Source organism: Frieseomelitta varia, unplaced genomic scaffold, assembly GCF_011392965.1.
Source record: "Frieseomelitta varia isolate USP_RPSP 00005682 unplaced genomic scaffold, Fvar_1.2 scaffold_285, whole genome shotgun sequence".
Taxonomy (NCBI): Eukaryota; Metazoa; Arthropoda; class Insecta; order Hymenoptera; family Apidae; genus Frieseomelitta; species Frieseomelitta varia.
Window position 1 is genome coordinate 442270 of NW_025110018.1, and position 20477 is coordinate 462746.

At 43.7% G+C, this 20477-nt stretch overlaps 3 protein-coding genes across 4 annotated transcripts; all 3 read left to right on the forward strand.

Annotated features, from left to right (window-relative positions):
* Window positions 1–2777: 2777 nt before the first annotated feature.
* LOC122529321 lies at window positions 2778–7349 on the forward strand. The gene is made up of 3 exons (XM_043655325.1): window positions 2778–2883; window positions 3084–4646; window positions 5504–7349. The coding sequence occupies exons 2-3, from the start codon at window positions 3144–3146 to the stop codon at window positions 7085–7087; spliced, it is 3087 nt and encodes a 1028-aa protein (XP_043511260.1). The 5' UTR covers window positions 2778–2883; window positions 3084–3143; the 3' UTR covers window positions 7088–7349.
* Window positions 7350–8356: 1007 nt separating this feature from the next.
* Window positions 8357–14084, forward strand: LOC122529405 (cytochrome P450 9e2-like). Of its 2 annotated transcripts, XM_043655515.1 has the most exons (2): window positions 8366–9664; window positions 12943–14084. In XM_043655515.1, exons 1-2 carry the CDS (start codon window positions 8812–8814, stop codon window positions 13614–13616), a joined length of 1527 nt encoding a protein of 508 aa, XP_043511450.1. In that variant the 5' UTR covers window positions 8366–8811; the 3' UTR covers window positions 13617–14084. The 2 variants fall into 2 exon arrangements, with proteins under 2 accessions (XP_043511449.1, XP_043511450.1); XM_043655514.1 differs by lacking the exon at window positions 12943–14084 and having other exon boundaries at window positions 8357–10813.
* A 1722-nt stretch (window positions 14085–15806) lies between these two features.
* On the forward strand, window positions 15807–18447 carry LOC122529404 (cytochrome P450 9e2-like). Its single transcript, XM_043655513.1, has 2 exons — window positions 15807–15973; window positions 16078–18447. The coding sequence occupies exon 2, from the start codon at window positions 16085–16087 to the stop codon at window positions 17678–17680; it is 1596 nt and encodes a 531-aa protein (XP_043511448.1). The 5' UTR covers window positions 15807–15973; window positions 16078–16084; the 3' UTR covers window positions 17681–18447.
* The last annotated feature ends 2030 nt before the right edge of the window (window positions 18448–20477 follow it).

A 20477-nucleotide genomic window follows, 5' to 3' on the forward strand; every position in this document is an offset into this window, starting at 1 on the left:
GAGGACAATCGGAGAAAAGTTGAAAAAGAAAAGAAATGGAAAGAAAACGATGCAAACTTTACCTTTTTTTTCTCGGAGAATAAAATGTTGAATGAAATGTTGTCCCATCGAGAGCGATACGACGTCGATTCTCCCCTTTCGTCACCACTTCGTTCTCCTGCAAACGAAATTTCCGTTTACACGTTTTGTCGTTGTCGCCCCGTGGCAACTATCGCCACACGACTGGCCTGCTGCAATTTATTAACGAGCCCTTGTGTGCGCGCCGGAAATTTGCGAGACACCCGGCCGGTTTTCAACACGACGACGGCGGTGACGACGACGACGACGACGACGACGACGACGAATCATGCGGAGTAAAGAGAACAAGACCACCGGGGTGCTAGCTCTCTAGCTCTCTAGGTCTAGAACGAGAAGAAGAAAGAGAAAACCAGAGAAAGAGACGGTTAGAGGAGATTAGTATCGACAGGAGTAAGATGAAACGTTGGAAGGGCTAGCAACGAAAGGGTGCATAGTGGTGGTCGTGTTAAGAGTGGAGGGTTCGATGGAGAGGGAGAGAGAGAGAGAGAGAGAGAGAGAGGGAGAGAGAGAGGGAGAGAGGGAGGGAGAAGGATGAAGCAAACGGACGGACTGACGGATGCTGGATCCCCGACAAATGGATTAAGCGCAAATTGCTAAACTCTGTTTAATTTGGCCAAATGAATTTTGTTCCTCTAGCCCTTTCTCGTTTTCCCTCCTTCTCTCTCTCTCTCTTTCTCTCTCTCTCTCTCTCTCTCTCTCTCTCTCTTCGTCACCGTGTTTCTCTGTCTCTCCACCCTGTCTCGTTTTCTCTCGTTTGACAAAGAGCCAGTGTGCAAGTCTGTCTCGAACTTTCGCCCCGGAAGCTCGTTTCCTTGCACAAAACTGGATGCACGTCAGCCAGGGTAGCTTCGCTTTCGATCTGAAAAATTCGTATTCACGAGACTCGCACTTCTCTTTATCCACCTGCGAGAATTCACGAAAATTGACAAAGATAAAATTGAGGAAACAAGAGGATTGGGTAAACGATGGGATGCGTGTTGAGTTTTTGGTAGTTGTCCGAGGGCGGACGCCGGACTTCCGTTGAATCAGATCAAAAGCGCTCGACTCCGCTATTATCCCGGGCATATCCTGTCCATATTGTTAAGGCAACTTCATAATCGGACTATACGCGATACTATCCTATATTCAGACGGTTCGTTTGCGCTGCGCCGTTGCAAATCGCTAGATGTCCATCTTCGGATACGTGCCTAAATCGAGCCGGTAGAGATTACGCCCCGCGTTTAGAATACGCTGTTGTGAATTCAAAATTATTACACGTATATGCGGCAACGCGCGGAACTTTCCCCGCTCCATCCGAACACCGAGGGACACACCTTAGTGTCACGGCGGAACGGCAGCTATTAAATTAATCGCGCCCGTCCCGACATTATTTACCTCCGTCACTCGAAAATTTCAAATTTTATATTTCAAACTTTATATATCTCAAACATCAAATTTTGAATTTCAAGCTTTACGTTTCAAACTTTAAATTGAAATTCCTTTTTTTTTTTTTCCCCCGGTAAATGATGCTTGTTTGTAGAAATTATAGCACACTGTAGCTTATGCATATCGTTTATAAATTTCGATCGGTCCCTCTTCGAGAGAATTCCGAAATATCGGTAACGAAGCGCGCGATGTCGTATCGTCTAAATCTAGCACGGAAAGCAATTCGTATTTTTCAAACGATGACGAAATGCGCGCGAGAGGGGAAAAGATAGACAGAGAGAGAGAAAGAGAGAGAGAGAGAGAGAGAGAGAGAGAAAGGTTGAAGCACGGATGCGGCTTCCACCTTATTTCGCGTATAATTGAATTTACATTAATTTCCATGGGAAGCTGACATGCGAAGATTTCGATTGCCGCGGGCATTCGTTTAAAACGAACAGAAGCAGGCTGGATGGGAACATGGCACGTCTAATTGAATTATTTGCAGGGAATTGCGACGCGTAGACGAGTGGCGAGTGGTTATCGTCGGCACGTGAAAAGAACTTTTACCCCGGGAATCGCGAAAAATCGTCCATTGCTCGAGCGTGCTTGGTAAACTTTGTCGGGTATAAAAGAATCTGTAATTTGGATGGACCAAAGGATTCGTAAGATGATCGAAAGAGCGCAACGAACGTGCGTCTAACGGCGAATAACACATAATAAAAATCCATTTACATTCTGACACGTTGCTCGACACTTTTGCGTAAACAATCGCGTATCAACGGAAATATTTTTCTTGGCGTTTATCGCACTCGAGCAAACGAATACTATTCTATATTACAATACTATATTACGAAGCGTATTACGAAGAGTAAAATGAATTATCTACGTAGTAGAAATATCAAGTCATTGCGCGATTACGTAAACGATAATTATTGTTTCATTTGCATTATCTGTTTCTTCGTGTGATGGTCGACACGCGTACGAGTAACAACGTACATACATACGTACATGCATGCGCAGACACATGTATCGTACGTAGGTAGATAATAGGTGTAGTAGTTATACGAACGTAAGAGATTTTAGAAGCAGTTTCGACGGAAATAACGAGATTGTCATCGAGGTAGTTTCGAATTTTTGTCCAGATGAAACGATCAAACAATCGCGAGTATTTTTGGCCTTTGAACGATTCTCACTGAAACGAGATTTTACGCTTTCGTAATTAAAGTTTAAACGAACGTTATCAGTGGCGTTTTGATTAATGTAGCATATATGTGTAGCATGCACGTCACAATGGACTTTGATCGGATGGTTATGCAATTGCGTCGTGCCGCAAGTATCGACAGACATTCAGAAATGGTACGCGGCCGAGTCAACTTTACAGCAATTGAGCGCTCTGTTTGCGTATGTAAATAAGTGTTTTTAAAACTAACCACGAATCATTTACCAACGACTTTAACAATTTTCTTTTTTTTCTTTCTTCTTTTTCTTCCATCTCTATCAAGTTTCATTTCTAAACGTTATTTATTAATATACACGTACATTGTCCATTACAATAGTTTGATCGTTTCATCTCGAGCGAACAAACGCTTTCGAACTTGCAGGTTTCTTCTGTGTAAAAGACAATCTCATTCATCCAACGATTGAGATTCGTACGATCGGCAATGGATCAGTTGCTCGTGACATTGTCGATTCTGCTCGTGCTTCTGGCAGTGTACCGTCTTTTCAAAGCAACGCGGAACCCTTTCGAGGCGCATGGCCTACCGTACAAAAGCTCGGTCCCTCTGCTGGGTAGCACGTGGGAATGGATACTGGGTCGAAAATGTTTGGCGACAGTGGTCCAAGAGATCTACAATATGGCACCGGACGCGAAATACGTTGGACTGTACAACAGAATGACGCCCGTCTTGATGATCCGAGATCAACGGTTGATCAAGTCGATCGCCATCACGAATTTCGACCACTTTCGAAATCATCGAAACTTTGGCGATCAACAAGTAGACCCCATCTTCGGCAGTAATCTGCTGGCGCTGCGCGACAACCGCTGGAAGGAAGTCAGGTCGTCGTTCACTCCGGTCTTCAGCTCCAGCAAGATGAGGTCCATGTTTCGTCTCATGTCCGAGACCGCCGTGAACGTGGCGAGATACTTGTCAACTTTGCCGGCAAACGAGAACGTGGTGGAGATGAAGGACATCTTCACGAGATACGCCAACGACGTGTTCGCGACGTGCGCCTTTGGGATCGCGATCGATTCGCTGGCTGATCGAAACAATCGGTTCTACAAGTTAGGCAGAGAAGTCCTCGACATTCACAGCGTAGGGATTCTCAAGCTCGCCGTGCTATGGTTGTTGCCAGGGTTGGCCAAAAAATTCGGCATAACTCTGTTGAGCGACAAGACGACGGGTTTCTTCAAGAACCTGGTGTCCGAGAATATTCGAACGAGAGAGGAGAAAGGCATCGTCCGGCCGGACTTTATTCAACTGATGACGGAGAGCAAGAAGAGCAGAGACATGAGCGTCGATGACATCACCGCTCAGGCGTTTTCCTTCTTTTTCGGGGGCTTCGAGACCACGTCCGGTCTTTTGTGCTTCGCCGTCCACGAGGTGGCCGCGAACCAGGAGATTCAACGGAGGCTCCACGCGGAGATCGACGCCGCTCTGGCCGATTGTCAACACGACGAGATCACCTTGGAAAGATTGGACAGCCTCGAGTATCTCGACGCCGTGATCAACGAGACTCTGCGAATGTATCCAGTCATACCATTTACCGACCGAGAATGCTCGATACCGTTCGAGTTGCCGGCAACTCTGCCAGGCGCCGAACCGTACGTGATGGAGCGTGGCTCTCACCTGTGGTTCCCAATCTACGCGATCCAACGCGACCCGAGGTATTTCGAGAAACCCGACTGCTTCGAGCCGGATCGATTTTTGGACAAAGGAAGTAATCTGGCCAATAACGGGGCGTATCTGCCATTTGGCATCGGACCGAGGAACTGTATCGGTAAAAGGTTCACGCTGATCGAGGCCAAAGTCGCCTTGTTTCACATTCTCGCTCGCTGCCGGCTCCAAGTTTGTTCCAAGACGACCGTGCCTATGGAACTAAAGACCAGAGGAGTGTTTCTCACCGCGAAAAATGGATTCTGGTTGCGTGTCGATCCTAGAGCTGCGTGATTCATCCAGCCAGGTCTGTACGCAACCGTGAGCGAACAGACGTTTCAAAGTAGAATTCGAGCTCGACGTTGTGAATTTTTGAATTAAAAAGAACCGCCGTTAAAATGAGGGACTTTCGCCGAAACGTCCGTCGTTTAATTATTTCTCGGGGAATTTTCCCGTTAATCACGTTATTTCGTATTCACGAAATCTATACGATTTCATATGTATCACGTTATATGATAGTTCATTGGAAGAGGAAAACCAGGAAAGTTGGAAATAAAGCGCACGAAAAATCAAACATTAGCCGAGAATAATATGCAATTTTTTTGCCGTGACTGTTTCAATTATAATATTCTCGCGTGTCTACAACCACAGAACATTTCCCCAATACGTGCAAACGTACGTCTGTACGTACATGTATGCGTGCGTATGTATGACATTACATTTATCCATCTATTAACTGGCAAATAAAATAGCAACACACAGCGAAAGTAACGTAATAATGCAACTGTTAGAGTGACAAGTCACTTTTTTGTTATCTATAGCTAGATAAGATTCGTTCTAAAGAGTATATATAACTGCTGCCACAATCATGATGCCAACAGTTCGACAGCCTTTCATTATCAGCAGCACGAACGAGCCGCATTAACACAACCGTCATCGAACCGCGTCTTCATCGCGACTATATTTGCCTACGAGCGTTCACAGTTGCTGTTGAACTTTCTGCGTTCACTGTGTTGTTTTTCTTTGCCAACGGATCGAACGCAATCGGTCATCGTTTCCCGCAATTATCGATCATCTCGAAACTAGTGGATGATCGCTTCTGGAAAATGAGCGAGATCGTTCGAAGGAAGGACAGAGGCTAACGCTGATCTGTGAATTGCCGATATGTGAATACCTGCCAAAAGCGCGAAATAACAATGTATCTGGAAATGGATTGGTGGCCGACAATCGCGGCCTTGTTGGCCGTGCTAGCGGTGCTCTGCTACCGAGCCACTCGTAACTATGACTTCTTCAAGAAACGTGGAATTCCGTACGAAAAACCGATGCCGTTTTTAGGAAACATGTGGGAGGCATTCTTTCAGCAATTGTCGTTCGCCGAGATCGTAGAAAAGATTTACAATTCGAATCCCGAGTCAAAGTACGTCGGTTTCTTCGAGTTCGATTTGCCTCAGATTATGATTCGAGATCTCGACCTGATCAAGTCCATCACCGTGAAGAATTTCGACCACTTTCCAAACCACAGAATGGCTTTTGACCCAGACCTGGACCTTCTCTTTTCCAAGAACCTCTTTTTCCTGCGCGACGAAAGGTGGAAGGAAGTACGAAACATATTGACACCGGCCTTCACGTCCAGCAAGATGAAGTCCATGTTCCTGTTGATGCGCGACTGTGCCAAAGAGTACGGCGATTATTTCGCTTCCTTGGCCGCCGACCAGTCGAACTTGGAGTTGAAAGACGCGTTCGCCAAGTACACCAACGACGTGATCGCCACTTGCGCGTTCGGCATTAACGTCAACTCGATGAAAGATCCGAAAAACATGTTCTACGTGTACGGCAGAGAGGCAACCAACTTTGGAGCAGCGCAGATGCTCAGGTTTTTCGCAGCGAGAAATTTTCCGTGGTTATGCCGATTGCTCCAGATCAAGATATTCAAGAAAAAGATCGTCGAATTCTTCAAGGACTTGGTAGCCAATGCGATAAAAGTCCGAGACGAAAACGGTATCGTTCGTCCGGACATGATTCAGTTGATGATGGAGACTAGAGGGAAATTGGGGCCAGGCAAAGAGTTGACCATCGACGGCATGACTGCTCAGGCGTTCATCTTCTTCTTCGCTGGATTCGAGAGCACCTCAACTCTCATGTGCTTCGCCGCTTACGAGGTCGGCATCAACGACCAGATACAGAAAAGATTGCAAGATGAGATCGATCAGGTTTTGGAGGACTGCAACGGCCAGGTTACGTACGAGGCCATCAACGGCATGAAGTATCTGGATGCTGTCATTCTCGAGAGTCTTCGGAAGTACCCGTCGGCGGTCGCTACCGACAGAGTCTGCGTGAAACCGTTCGAATTGCCGCCACGCGTGCCGGGAGCGAAGCCGTACGTCGTGCAACAAAACGACAACATATCCATACCGATTTATGGCATTCATCACGATCCACAGTACTACCCGGAGCCGAAGAAATTCAATCCCGATAGATTCTACGACGATCCGAAACAGATGTCCAACTCTCTCATGTTCCTCTCGTTTGGGCAGGGTCCCAGGATGTGCATCGGCAACAGGTTCGCCCTATTAGAAACGAAAGTGTTGCTTTTCTACATTTTCGCCAAGTGCGATCTCGCACCGTGCGCCAAATCTTCCATACCGTTGAAACTGGACAGGAAAGTATTCTCTATGACGTCGGAGGACGGGTTCTGGCTGAAAATCCAGCCGAGAAATGCAAAGAGAGCGTAGCTGGAGAAGACTGCGATCGCAGGGTCGACCATGCTCATCGAGAAGGTTCCCGACAGACATCGCGACAATTAAGTTACGTTGCACCATACACGACGCATGCAATATCCATTGCTGCAACTTTCTCGTCTGTCTAGTGATACGTTTCTTCGTAGCAGGAACTTCGAAAGCGAGTCTATGACCGATTTGTTTTAAATCTTTTTACTATTAGGCGTAATGTGCTATAATGGAATGTGATATAAGTAAAATGTGACGTTGAAATATATATTAGTTGTAATGTAATAAAATAAGGGATTTTATAAAAAAGAATATACAGGGAACGAGAATGTTTTTGTACTAGCTCGTAAAATCTATGAATTACGCGTATGTGAAAAGATGGTCTCCAGCTGGAAACATTTTCAATTTCTAAATGTACAAGTTACGCGCATTCACGTTTTCGAGAACAAGATAGGATTTTTTTTTCTTTTTATTGACCTTTGTTTGTTCCGCCGGGAAAATTGTTAATTTACTTTAAAAGATATTATCAAAGAATTTTCTGCCGATTCCTACGAATGTATATGAAATAGCCATACATGAATTGTGATCAAAAAGACAAATTTTGTTTTGTATTAAAATAAGACAACAATCATAGATTTCTTCTTTTTACAAAGATTTTTACGAAGATTTAATATATTCTTTGTTGCAAGAAATATGTATATTCGCTAAATGTAGAGTTATTATAGTTAAATAAAACGTCTATTCGAAATAAATATATTAAACTTGGGCTAAATTAGCAAAATAATCATACGATCATTATCTCCATTTAATCATCGTATCTAGTCGTTATCGCTCTCAGAAAAAGATTTTATATTCTTCCTGAAATTTGATAATTTTAAAACAAACAACAATAATATATGCTTGCTTTTTAACGTTGAGATATCTTTGCTCATACAGAAAAGAAATATGTATATGTTGAGAGTACGTATGACGATTGTTTTTCCCGAAAATTAACGACAAAAAGACTCTTTTCATGATCGGCTTTTTAGCCGTAATATATTTTTAAATCTTTTCTGGTAATTTTTTTGTTTTATTGTGTTATTTGGGCAATAATTCCGCATGCGTCCTTTCACCAAATAAATACAAATCTATAGGAGGGCCCAGATTTTGATGATTTCTGAAGAATGCATGCATCACGTTATATGATCAGTTCACAAAAGCGAAAGACAAATCAAACAATAGTCGCAACCGTTTCGATTATAATAAACCTCGCGTGTCTGCAAGCGTGCGTACATATTCAATGACAGTACATTTATCCATCTATTAATTGGCAGATAAAATAGCGAACGAATAACAAAAGTTACTCATCTCTTATCTATAACTAGATGAGATTCGTTTCTTAGGGCAAAGAATGCCGATGGCACGATCATCGCGCGAGTATTCCGACTGTTTCGTCGTACGTTCATCAGCAGCACGAACGTGGCGCCGCATATTAAAACGATCGCCACCGAACCGCGTTCTCAGTCATCGCAAACACATTGGCGCGAGAGCGTCCGCAGCTGCGAAACGTTCTCTTTATCAACGGATCGAACGTAGTCGCTGATCGTTTCGTGCAATCTCTCGAACTAGTAGATGATGCTTTGTGGAAAGTGAGCGCGATCGTTTGAAGGAAAGAAAGAGGCTGATGCTGATCTAGTTGCCGATAGACGATGGGTACATGTTAGAAGAGCGAAATAACAACGCATCTAGAAATGGACTGGTGGCCGATAATCGCGGCCGTGTTGGCTGTGCTAGCGGTTCTTTACTACCGAGTCACTCGTAACTTCGACTTTTTCGAGAAACGTGAGATTCCGTACGTCAAACCGATGCCGTTCTTCGGAAACATGTGGGAAGTTATCATTCGACGACACTCGTTCCCCGAGGTCATAGGAAAGATTTACAATTCGAATCCCGAGTCAAAGTACGTCGGTTTCTTCGAGTTCGATACACCTCTGCTCGTGATTCGAGACCTCGATCTCATCAAGTCCATCACCGTGAAGAATTTCGACCACTTTCCAAATCATAGATTGGCTTTCGACCCGGACCTGGACCCTCTCTTCTCGAAGAACCTCTTTTCTCTACGCGACGAAAGGTGGAAGGAAGTACGAAACATTTTGACTCCGGCCTTCACGTCCAGCAAGATGAAGTCCATGTTCGTGTTGATGCGCGACTGTGCCAAAGACTACGGCGATTACTTCGCTTCTTTGCCTGCCGATCAGTCGAAAGAGTTCGAGTTGAAAGACGCGTTCGCCAAGTACACCAACGACGTGATCGCCACTTGCGCGTTCGGCGTTGACGTCAACTCGATGAAGAATCCGAGAAACACGTTCTACCTGTACGGCAGAGAGGCAACCAACTTTGGAGCGGCGCAGATCCTCAGATTTCTCGCGGTGAAAAATTTTCCGTGGTTATGCCGATTGCTCGGTATCAAGGCGTTCAAGCACAAGATTATCGATTTCTTCGAGGAATTGGTAGCCAACACTATAAAGACTCGCGATGAGAATGGTATCGTTCGACCGGACATGATTCATCTGATGATGGAGACGAGAGGGAAATTGGGGCCAGGCAAAGAGTTGACCATCGACGACATGACTGCTCAGGCGTTCGTCTTCTTCATTGGTGGATTCGAGAGCACCTCAACACTCATGTGCTTCGCCGCTTACGAAGTTGGCATCAACGACCATGTACAGAAAAGATTGCAAGATGAGATCGACCAGGTTTTGGAGGATTGCAACGGCGAAGTCACGTACGAGGCCATCAACGGTATGAAGTACCTGGATGCTGTCATCCTCGAGAGTCTTCGGATGTACCCGTCGGTTGTCGGTAGCGACAGAGTCTGCACGAAACCGTTCGAATTGCCGCCACGCGTGCCGGGAGCGGAGCTTTACGTAGTGCAGCCAGGCGATACCGTGTGGATACCGATCTCTTGCATTCAACACGATCCACAGTACTACCCGGAGCCAAAGAAATTCAATCCTGACAGATTTTACGATGATTCGAAACTGTCCAACTCTCTCTCGTTCCTCTCGTTTGGGCTTGGTCCCAGGATGTGCATCGGCAACAGATTTGCTCTATTGGAAGCGAAAGTTTTGCTCTTCTACATTTTCGCCAACTGCGACCTCGCACCATGCGCCAAGTCCTCAAAATCATTAAAACTGGTCTCGACCGGATTCGCCGTGGTGCCGGAGAACGGGTTCTGGCTGAAAATCCAGCCGAGAAATGCAAAGAGAGCGCAGCCGGAGAAGATTGCGATCGCAGGGTCGACCATGCTCATCGAGAAGGTTCTCGACAGACATTCCGACAATTAAGTTACGTTACACCGTACACGACGCTTGCAATATCCGTTGCTGCAACTTCTTCGTCTGCCTAGGGATACGTTTCTTCGTAGCAGGAACTTCGAAAGCGAATCTATGATCGATTTGTAAATCTGTTTATAATTCGTCATAATATAAGTTGGGGTGGCATACGCAAAATGCAATGCAGTTGCGATATAATTTATTTAAAATATGCACAAGTTACGAACGATTATTCGCGCATGCACGTTTTCAACAACAAGGTGGGATTTGTTTTCTTTCTTCTTTTTTTACTGACCTGTGTTTGTTCCGCCAAGAAAATTGTTAAATCTCACGACTTCAAACGACAGTATCAAAGAATTTTCAGTCGATTCCTACGATCTTGCAGAATCTGTGGAAAATAGCCGAGAATTTTGTGGCCGACAGGAAAAATATATTTGTATTAAAATGAGATAATAATGTTCCATAGATTTCTTCTTTTTCTACGTTTTCACGAAGATTTGATATATTCTTTGTTACGAGAAATATTCGTTAAATGTTATTATAATTAAATAAAACGTCTATTCGAAATAAATTTATTGACCCTTGGCTAAATTAGGAAAATAATCATACGATCACATTATCTCCATTTAATCATCGTATCTAGTCGTTGTCGCTCTCAGAAAAAGATTTTATATTCTTCCTGAAATTTGATAATTTTAAAACAAACAACAATAATATTCGTCTACTGCTTTTTAACATTGAGATATCTTTGCTGATACAGAAAAGAAATATGTATATATATTGAGAGTACGTATGACGATTGTTTTTCCTGAAAATTAACGACAAAAAGACTCTTCCCATGATCGGCTTTTTATCCGTAATATACTTTTTAATCTTTTCTAGTAATTTTTCTGATTTATTGTGTTATTGGGGCACTAATTTGTCCGCATGCGTCCCTCCAACGAATCTGTAGGAGGGCCCAGATTTTGGTGACTTCTGAAGAATGCATGCATCACGTTATATGATAGTTCTCTGGAAGAGGAAACCCAGAAAAGTTTGAAATAAAGCGAAAGACAAATCAAAATATAGTCGAGAATAATAAGCAATCTTTGGCCACAACCGTTTCGATTATAATATCCTCGCGTGCCTGCAACCACAGAATATTTCTCGAGCACGGTACAACTAGTGCAACTAGTACGTGCGTGCGTACCTATGTGCGTGCGTATGTACCTACGTGCATGCGTATGTACCTACGTGCGTGCGTATATATTCAACTGCGACAGTACATTTATCCATCTATTAATTCGCTGATAAAACAGCGAACGGATAACGAAAGTTGCTCAATTTTTATCTATAACTAGATGAGATTCGTTTCTTAGAGCAAAAAATGCCGATGGCACGATAATTGCGCTAATATCCTGATTAATAGACTGATTCGTCTTACGTTCATCGACAGCACGAACGTAGCGTCGCTTATTAATACGATTGCCATCGAACCGCGTTCTCAGTCATCGCAAACACATTGTCGCGAGAGCGTCTGCTAAACATTCTCTTCATCAACGTATCGAACGTAGTTGCTGATTGTTTCCTGCGACCTTTCAAAACTAGTGGATAATCCATTCTGGAAAGTGAGCGCGATCGTTCGAAAGAAGGAAAGAAAGAGGCTAACGCTGATCCAGTTGTCGATAGATGATCAATACTTGTTAGAAAACTGAAATAACAATCTGGAAATGGACTGGTGGCCGATAATCGTGTTGGCCGTATTAGCAGTTGTGTACTACCGATTCATTCGTAACTGCAACTTTTTCGGGAAACATGGAATTCCGTACGTCAAACCGATGCCATTTTTAGGAAACATGTGGGAGACATTCTTTCAACGATTGTCGTTCGCCGAGATCGTAGAAAAGACTTACAATTTGAATCCCGAGTCGAAATACGTCGGTTTCTTCGAGTTCGATTCGCCACTGCTCATGATTCGAGATCTCGACCTGATCAAGTCCATCACCGTGAAGAATTTCGATCACTTTCCAAACCACAGATTTGATCCGGACCTGCAGCCTTTCTTCTCGAAGAACATATTTTCCCTGTGCGACGAAAAATGGAAGGAAATACGGAACCTATTGTCACCGGCCTTCACGTCCAGCAAGATGAAATCCATGTTCCTGTTGATGCGCGACTGTGCCAAAGAGTACGGCGATCATTTCGCTTCCTTACCCGCCGACCAGTCGACCTTGGAGTTGAAAGACGCGTTCACCAAGTACAGCAACGACGTGATCGCCACTTGCGCGTTCGGCATTAACGTCAACTCGATCAAGAATCCGAAAAACAAGTTTTACGTGTACGGCAGAAAGGCAACCGGCTTTGGAAGAGAACAGTCCCTCAGGTTTTTCGCAGCGAGAAATTTTCCGTGGTTATGCCGATTGCTCGGTATCAAGGTATTCAGGCAGAAGGTCGTCGACTTGTTCCAGAACATGGTAGCCAGTACGATAAAATTCCGAGACGAAAACAGTATCTTTCGTCCGGACATGATTCAGTTGATGATGGAGACTAGAGGGAAATCGGGGCGAGGCAAAGAGTTGACCATCGAAGACATGACTGCTCAGGTGTTCGCCTTCTTCTTCGGTGGATTCGAGAGCACCTCAACTCTCATGTGCTTCGCCGTTTACGAGATCGGCATCAACGATCAGGTACAGAAAAGATTGCAAGATGAGATCGATCAGGTTTTGGAGGACTGCAACGGCCAGGTTACATACGAGGCCATCAATGGCATGAAGTACCTGGAGGCTGTCATTCTCGAGAGTCTTCGCATGTACCCGTCGGCGATCGCTACCGACAGAGTCTGCGTGAAACCTTTCGAATTGCCGCCACTCGTGCCGGGAGCGAAGCCGTACGTCGTGCAACAAAACGACGGCATATCCATACCGATTTATGGCATTCAACACGATTCACAGTACTATCCGGAGCCGAAGAAATTCAATCCCGATAGATTCTACGACGATCCGAAACAGATGTCCAACTCTCTCTCGTTTCTCTCGTTTGGGCTGGGTCCCAGAATGTGCATGGGCAACAGGTTCGCTCTGTTAGAGACGAAATTGTTGCTTTTCTACATTTTCGCCAAGTGCGATCTCGCACCGTGCGCCAAATCTTCCATACCGTTGAAACTGAGCAGGAGTGGATTCTCTCTGACGTTGGAGAATGGGTTTTGGCTGAAAACCCAGCCGAGAAATGCAAAGAGAGTGTAACCCGAGAAGATTGCCATTCCAGAGACGACCATGTTCATCGAGAAGGTTCCCGACAGATATCCCGACAATTAAGTTACGTACGCAGTGCGCACGATGATTGCAATATTGGTTGCTGCAATTTCTTAGTTTCCTCTGTCTAGGACTATATTTCATCTTAGCAGTAACGTCGGTAGCGAATCTATGACCGATTTGTTTTAAATCTTTTTATATTTGATTGTAATATAGTATAATTGGGTGGCATATGCAAAATGCAATTCAGTTGCAATATAATTCATTCCAAATGCACTAGTTATGAACCATTATTTACGCATTCATATTTTCAACACCAAGATGGGATTTATCTGTTTTCTTTTTTTTTTTTTTTACTGACCTCTAGTTTGTTCCGCCAGAAAAATTGTTAATTTTCACGACTTCAAACGATATTGTCAAAGAATTTTCTGCCGATTCCTACGATCTCGCAGAGTCTGTGGAAAATAACCGAGAATTTTGTGGCCGATTTGAAAAATATTTTCGTATTAAAATGAGATAATAATCTTTCATAGATTTCTTTTTTTTTTACACGTTTTTACAGGGATTTAATATATTTTTACGAGAAATATATATATTCGTAGGTTTGTTGGAATTAAATAAAATGATTATTCGAAATAAGTGTACTGACTTTGCACTAAGTTAGAAAAATAATCATACGATCATAATTCCTGTTTAATTCTCGTGTTTAATCGTTCCCAGATAAAGATATCAATGTCTTGTATTTTTTCTGAATTTCAAGTGTTTTGAAACAAACAACGATAACATCCGCCTTTAAACGTTAAGATATCAGCGATCGACTCGCTGGCTGATCGAAACAATCGATTTTACGAGTTAGGCAGAGAAGTTCTGGACATTCACAGCGTAGAGATTCTCAAGTTCGTTTTGCCAAGATTGTTTCCAAGGTTGGCCAACAAATTCGGCGCAACTTTGTTCAGCGACAAGACGATGGGCTTATTCAAGAACCTGGTGTCCGAGAATATTCGAACGAGAGAGGAGAAAGGCATCGTCCGGCCGAGTTTATTCAACTGATGACGGAGAGCAAGAAGAGCAGAGATATGAGCGTCGATGACATCACCGCTCAGGCGTTTTCCTTCTTTTTCGGCTTCGAGACCACGTCCAGTCCACAAGGTGGCCGCGGAGATCGACGCCGCTCTGGCCGATTGCCAACACGGCGACATCACCTTGGAAAGATTGGACAGCCTCGAGTATCGCGACGCCGTGATCAACGAGATTCTGCGAATGTATCCAGTCGTACCATTTACCGATCGAGAGTGCTCGATACCGTTCGAGTTACCGGCAGTAACCAAGTCGTACGTAATGGAGCAAGGCTCTCATCAGTGGGTTTACGATTTACACGATCCAACGCAACCCAAAGTATTTCGAGAAACCCGACTGCTTCGAGCCGATTCGATTTTTGGACAAAAAGTGTATTCTGATCAATAGCGACGCGTATCTCCCGTTTGCTATTGTATCGGCAAAAAATTCAGGACTAAAGTCGCGCGTGTTGTTCACTTTCGAATCCAAGTTTGTTCCAAGACGACCGTGGCTATGGAACTGAAGATCAGGGAAACATTTCTCACCACAAAAAGATTCTGGTTGCGTGTCGTTACTTGAGCTGTGATTCGTTCACGTCAAACATACGCAAACGTACGCAAATAGACGTATCGAATTCAAAGTTGTAAATTTTTAAATTAAAAGGAATCGCTGCAAAAAAAAAAAAGAAACTTTCGCGAAAACGTCCGTCGTTTAATTATTTCTCGGTGAATTTTCGCGCCAATCACGTTATTTCGTATTCAGAAAGCCTCTGTAAGATTTCACATGTACCATGTTATATGATAGTTCATTGGAAGAGGGAAGCCAGGTAAGTTTGAAATAAAGCGCAGGAAAAATCAAACATTATGCGAGAATAATTTTTTTTACCGTGACCGTTTCAGTTATAACATTCTCGTATGTCTGCAATCAGACAACATTTCCCAAGTATGTACGCGAAAATGTATGTATGTACACACGTTCAGTGACAGCGTATCCATTTATTAAATGATAAGATAAAATGGCAAGAAATAGCGAAAGTGAACATAATTGGACGGTTGTCAAAGTGGTAATGTACCATTATCTATAACTCGTTTTCTCGCGCAAAAATACCGCTGCACGATCACCGCGCCAACAGTTCTACTATTTTATCGTACGTACATTGGTAGCAGCACGAACGCGACGCGGCAGATTAATACAACCGTCATCGAACTGCGTCTTCAGTCATCGCGAGTACACTGACGCGAGAGTATGCGCTGCCGTTGCTAAACGTTCTCTCTATCAACGGATCGAACGTGGTCGGTGATCCTACCCTCTACAATTATCCAGTCTCTCGATGATCCTTTCTGGACAGTGAGCGGGATCGTTGCTGATAGATAGTGAACATCCGAAGAACAGCGCATCTGGAAATGGATTGGTGGCCGATAATCGCGGCCGTGTTGGCCGTATTAGCAGTAGTCTACTACCGAGCCACTCGTAACTATGACTTCTTCAAGAAACGTGCGATTCCGTACGAAAAACCGATGCCGTTTTTAGGAAACATGTGGGAGGCATTCTTTCAACGACTGTCGTTCGCCGAGATCATAGAAAAGATTTACAATTCGAATCCCGAGTCAAAGTATGTCGGTTTCTTCGAGTTCGATTCGCCACTGCTCATGATTCGAGATCTCGACCTGATCAAGTCCATCACCGTGAAGAATTTCGATCACTTCCCAAATCACAGAATGGCTTTTGAAGCGGACCTGGAGCCCCTCTTCTCCAAGAACATATTTTCTCTGTGCGACGAAAGATGGAGGGAAATACGGAACCTGTTGACACCGGCCTTCACGTCCAGTAAGATGAAGTCCATGTTCGTGTTGATGCGCGACTGTGCCAAAGAGTACGGCGATTATTTCGCATCCTTGCCCGCCGACCAGCCGACTTTGGAGTTGAAAGACGCGTTCACCAAGTACACCAACGACGTGATTGGCACTTGCTCGTTTGGCATTAACGTCAATTCGATGAAGGATCCGGAAAACAAGTTTTACGTGTATGGCAGAGAGTCAACCAGCTTTGGAAGAGCGCAGTCTCTCAGGTTTTTCGCAGCGAGACATTTTCCGTGGTTATGCCGACTGCTCGGTATCAAGGTATTCAAGCAGAAGATCGTCGACTTCTTCACGGACTTGGTAGCCAGCACGATAAAATTCCGAGACGAAAACGGTATCGTTCGTCCGGACATGATTCAGTTGATGATGGAGACTAGAGGGAAATTGGGGCCAGGCAAAGAGTTGACCATCGACGACATGACTGCTCAGGCGTTCATCTTTTTCTTCGGTGGATTCGAGAGCACCTCAACTCTCATGTGCTTCGCCGCTTACGAGATCGGTATCAACGACCAGGTACAGAAAAGATTGCAAGATGAGATCGATCAGGTTTTGGAGGATTGCAACGGCCAGGTTACGTACGAGGCCATCAACGGCATGAAGTATCTGGATGCTGTCATTCTCGAGAGTCTTCGGATGTACCCGTCGGCGGTCGCTACCGACAGAGTCTGCGTGAAACCGTTCGAATTGCCGCCACACGTGCCGGGAGCGAAGCCGTACGTCGTGCAACAAAACGACAGCATATCCATACCGATTTATGGCATTCAACACGATTCACAGTACTATTCAGAGCCCAAGAAATTCGATCCCGATAGATTCTACGACGATCCGAAACAGATGTCCAACTCTCTCTCGTTCCTCTCGTTTGGGTTGGGTCCCAGGATGTGTATCGGCAACAGGTTCGCTCTATTAGAGACGAAAGTGTTGCTTTTCTACATTTTCGCCAAGTGCGATCTCGCGCCGTGCGCCAAATCTTCCATACCGTTGAAACTGGACAGGAATGGATTCTCTATGACGTCGGAGAACGGGTTTTGGCTGAAAATCCAGCCGAGAAATGCAAAGAGAGCGGAGCCCGAGAAGATTGCCATCCCAGGGACGACCATGCTCATCGAGAAGGTTCCCGACAGATATCCCGACAATTAAGTTACGTTGCACCATACACGACGCTTGCAATATCCGTTGTTGCAACTTCTTCGTCTGCCTAGGGATACGTTTCTTCTTAGCCTGGATCTTCGAAAGCGAGTTTACGATCTAAGTTTGTTTCAAATCTTTTTCCTATTAGGCGTAATATGCTGTAATGGAATGTGATATATGTAAAATGTAATGTAGTTGCAATGTATTAGTTGTAATATAGGGATTTTGTAGTGTAGATTTTGTGTGTAGAAGAAAATAAATCGGAAGCGAGACTCTCGTTTTAGCTCGTAAAATGTACGATTTACGTGTATGTACAAAGATGGTGTCTCCTGCTGCAAACATGTTGGAAACATGTTTATTCAGTTTCTTCTATTTAGTCAAAATGCACAAGTTACGAACGATTATACGCCCATTTGTGTTTTCGAGCATAAGGTAGGATTTATCTTGTTTCTTTCTTTTTTTTTCATTGATTTTTTTGTTTCGCCAGGAAAATTGTTAATTTTCAGAACGTCGACGATATTATCAAAGAATTTTCTGTCGATTCCTACCATCTAGTCTCACGGAATGTATGGGAAATAGCCGTGAATTTTCTGGTCGATAGGAAAAATTTTTTAGATTAAAATAAGATAATAATCTTCTGTAAATTTCTTTTTTTAATATGTTTTTATGAAGATTTAATATATTCTTTGTTGCGAGAAATATGCGTTATTCGTTAGATGTAGATTTGTTGTGCTATTAAATAAAATGACTATTCGAGATAAATATACTGACTTTGAGCTAAATTAGAAAAATAATCATATGATCATTATTTCCATTTAATCATCGTATCTAATCGTTATCATTCCCAGACGATAAAAGTAACAATATCTTGCATTCTCTCTGAAAATTAAAAATTTTGAAATTTGTCCGCACAACCTTTTCTTATGTTAGTTTTCGAAAAATTCGTAAAAAAAATTCTGTTGGCGCCACTATAGTGAATTTTGTGTATAATCGTGCGTTGGTAGCAACGTATACATGTCATAAATGGATAACGCTGGTAACGGCAGTGTTTAGTGAATCATTTCGAAAGCTAGGCTCGACACACGTGACGAGAAACTTCTTTATAGTATTAATACTAAAAAAATCATCGAGTCAATGAACGAATGAAGAAAAAAGAGAAAAAAAATAATCTTTCGATCTCGACGATCTGTTGACGTTTCATCTTCAACGGAGCAACAGAAATCGGAGAAAAATTGGAGAAGAAAGCATCAAGTCGTGGCGTATATCTCCGGTCGCATAATGGACGCGTGTTACGCGTCCATCTCAATTATCATCCGCGTTGGATACATGAGCATCGTCTGCATGTCCAGCACGTAACATCGCGCCCGTGGTACGTATAACAGTCGTATAATATATTCTGCTACGTGATCGACCAGTGGCAAAGATATGATACGACCTTGTGAATGTTGCCTTAATGAGCGAGTTCCTGTGTACTATGTACACAGATTCGTATGTACTTGGAAGCGACCACACCATCAGCTGCTCGCTCGTTGCGCGTCACCCAATTGACCTACTTTTTCTTCTTCTTTGGTCATGGTCCGAAAAATCATGACAATACGCTCATTCATTTGGCATCTAGTTTCTTCGGAATCGGCAATTTGCTATTTGTTTTCCTTTGTTTCCTTAGAGTCGAGACATATATGCACGAGTGTGAGTAATGTTGCCAAACGATTAAAAATCTGAAATTGTACGTTAACGTCTATTTGACGTGACTGTGAATTTTTGATTCGTTGTTTTGAAATTCATTTTAAAACGATCGTATTCTATTTACGAACACTGATAGTGGTGTGAATTGACTGTTATATCAATGACGATAAAGAAGAAAGAGACAGCCGATATGCCTTGTATATTGTATTTTTTTTCTTTTTTTTTTGTTAATACAAGTAATTGAACGCTATCAGAACGATACAACAGCTACTGTGTTACTGTAATCGCTTTCGTAGAAAGTGTAAATTTATACGCAGTTTAAACGTAACTGATTCCTTTTTCTTTTCCTCGAAAATAATCAAACGTGGAGAAACCTCTCTCGTCTTTGACAAGAAACAACGAGCTTGTACGATTTTTTTTTGGATAATGATCGTCAACTACAATCATGTTACAATTACGTCGTGCAAGTGTCGACGATGCGATACCATAGGTAGCAACCACAGGAGTAATAAAATGTCTGTGTAATAGTATACAAGTTACAAGTGACCGCAGAGCGTAGACGTGCCACGCGCGTTCACTATGTATCGCGAATTCCTCCGGAGATCAATTCTACTCGCAGGCTATTAACAACAGCCGAGTTGAAAGTTAGCGGTAATAACTAGCTACATAGTTAATAATAGCGGCGAGATTGGTCAAAGTAGGAAACAACTAACAACGCGCAACGCGAATATTTTCGTAAACGATCAACAAGTTAAATTTCGAACGAAGCGGGGCGAAGCAATTCAGTAGTTGTTCGGCGATGCGCGGATTACGCGTTCGCGCGACATATTTGAAGGAACGTTGGACGTTGTTAAAACGTCTCCCCTCTGCCCTTTCCCCTCTTTTCCGCCCCCCCCCGACAACCTATGGTCGGTGCCTTAGGAAATATCTGGCAGGTTGACTCGATAAAACTACCCTCTCCCCTCTAATGTAATTCACTTTAGCCACGGGGCGAGCGCGCGGGGAAAGGGGGGGGAAGGGACGAGGAACGAAGAGGAAGCCTCGAGAGCGGAGGTTAGCGATCGAACCAACAGCATCAAGGCCTGGCTTTTGGCCAGAATTAATGAACTGAAGATCGTAA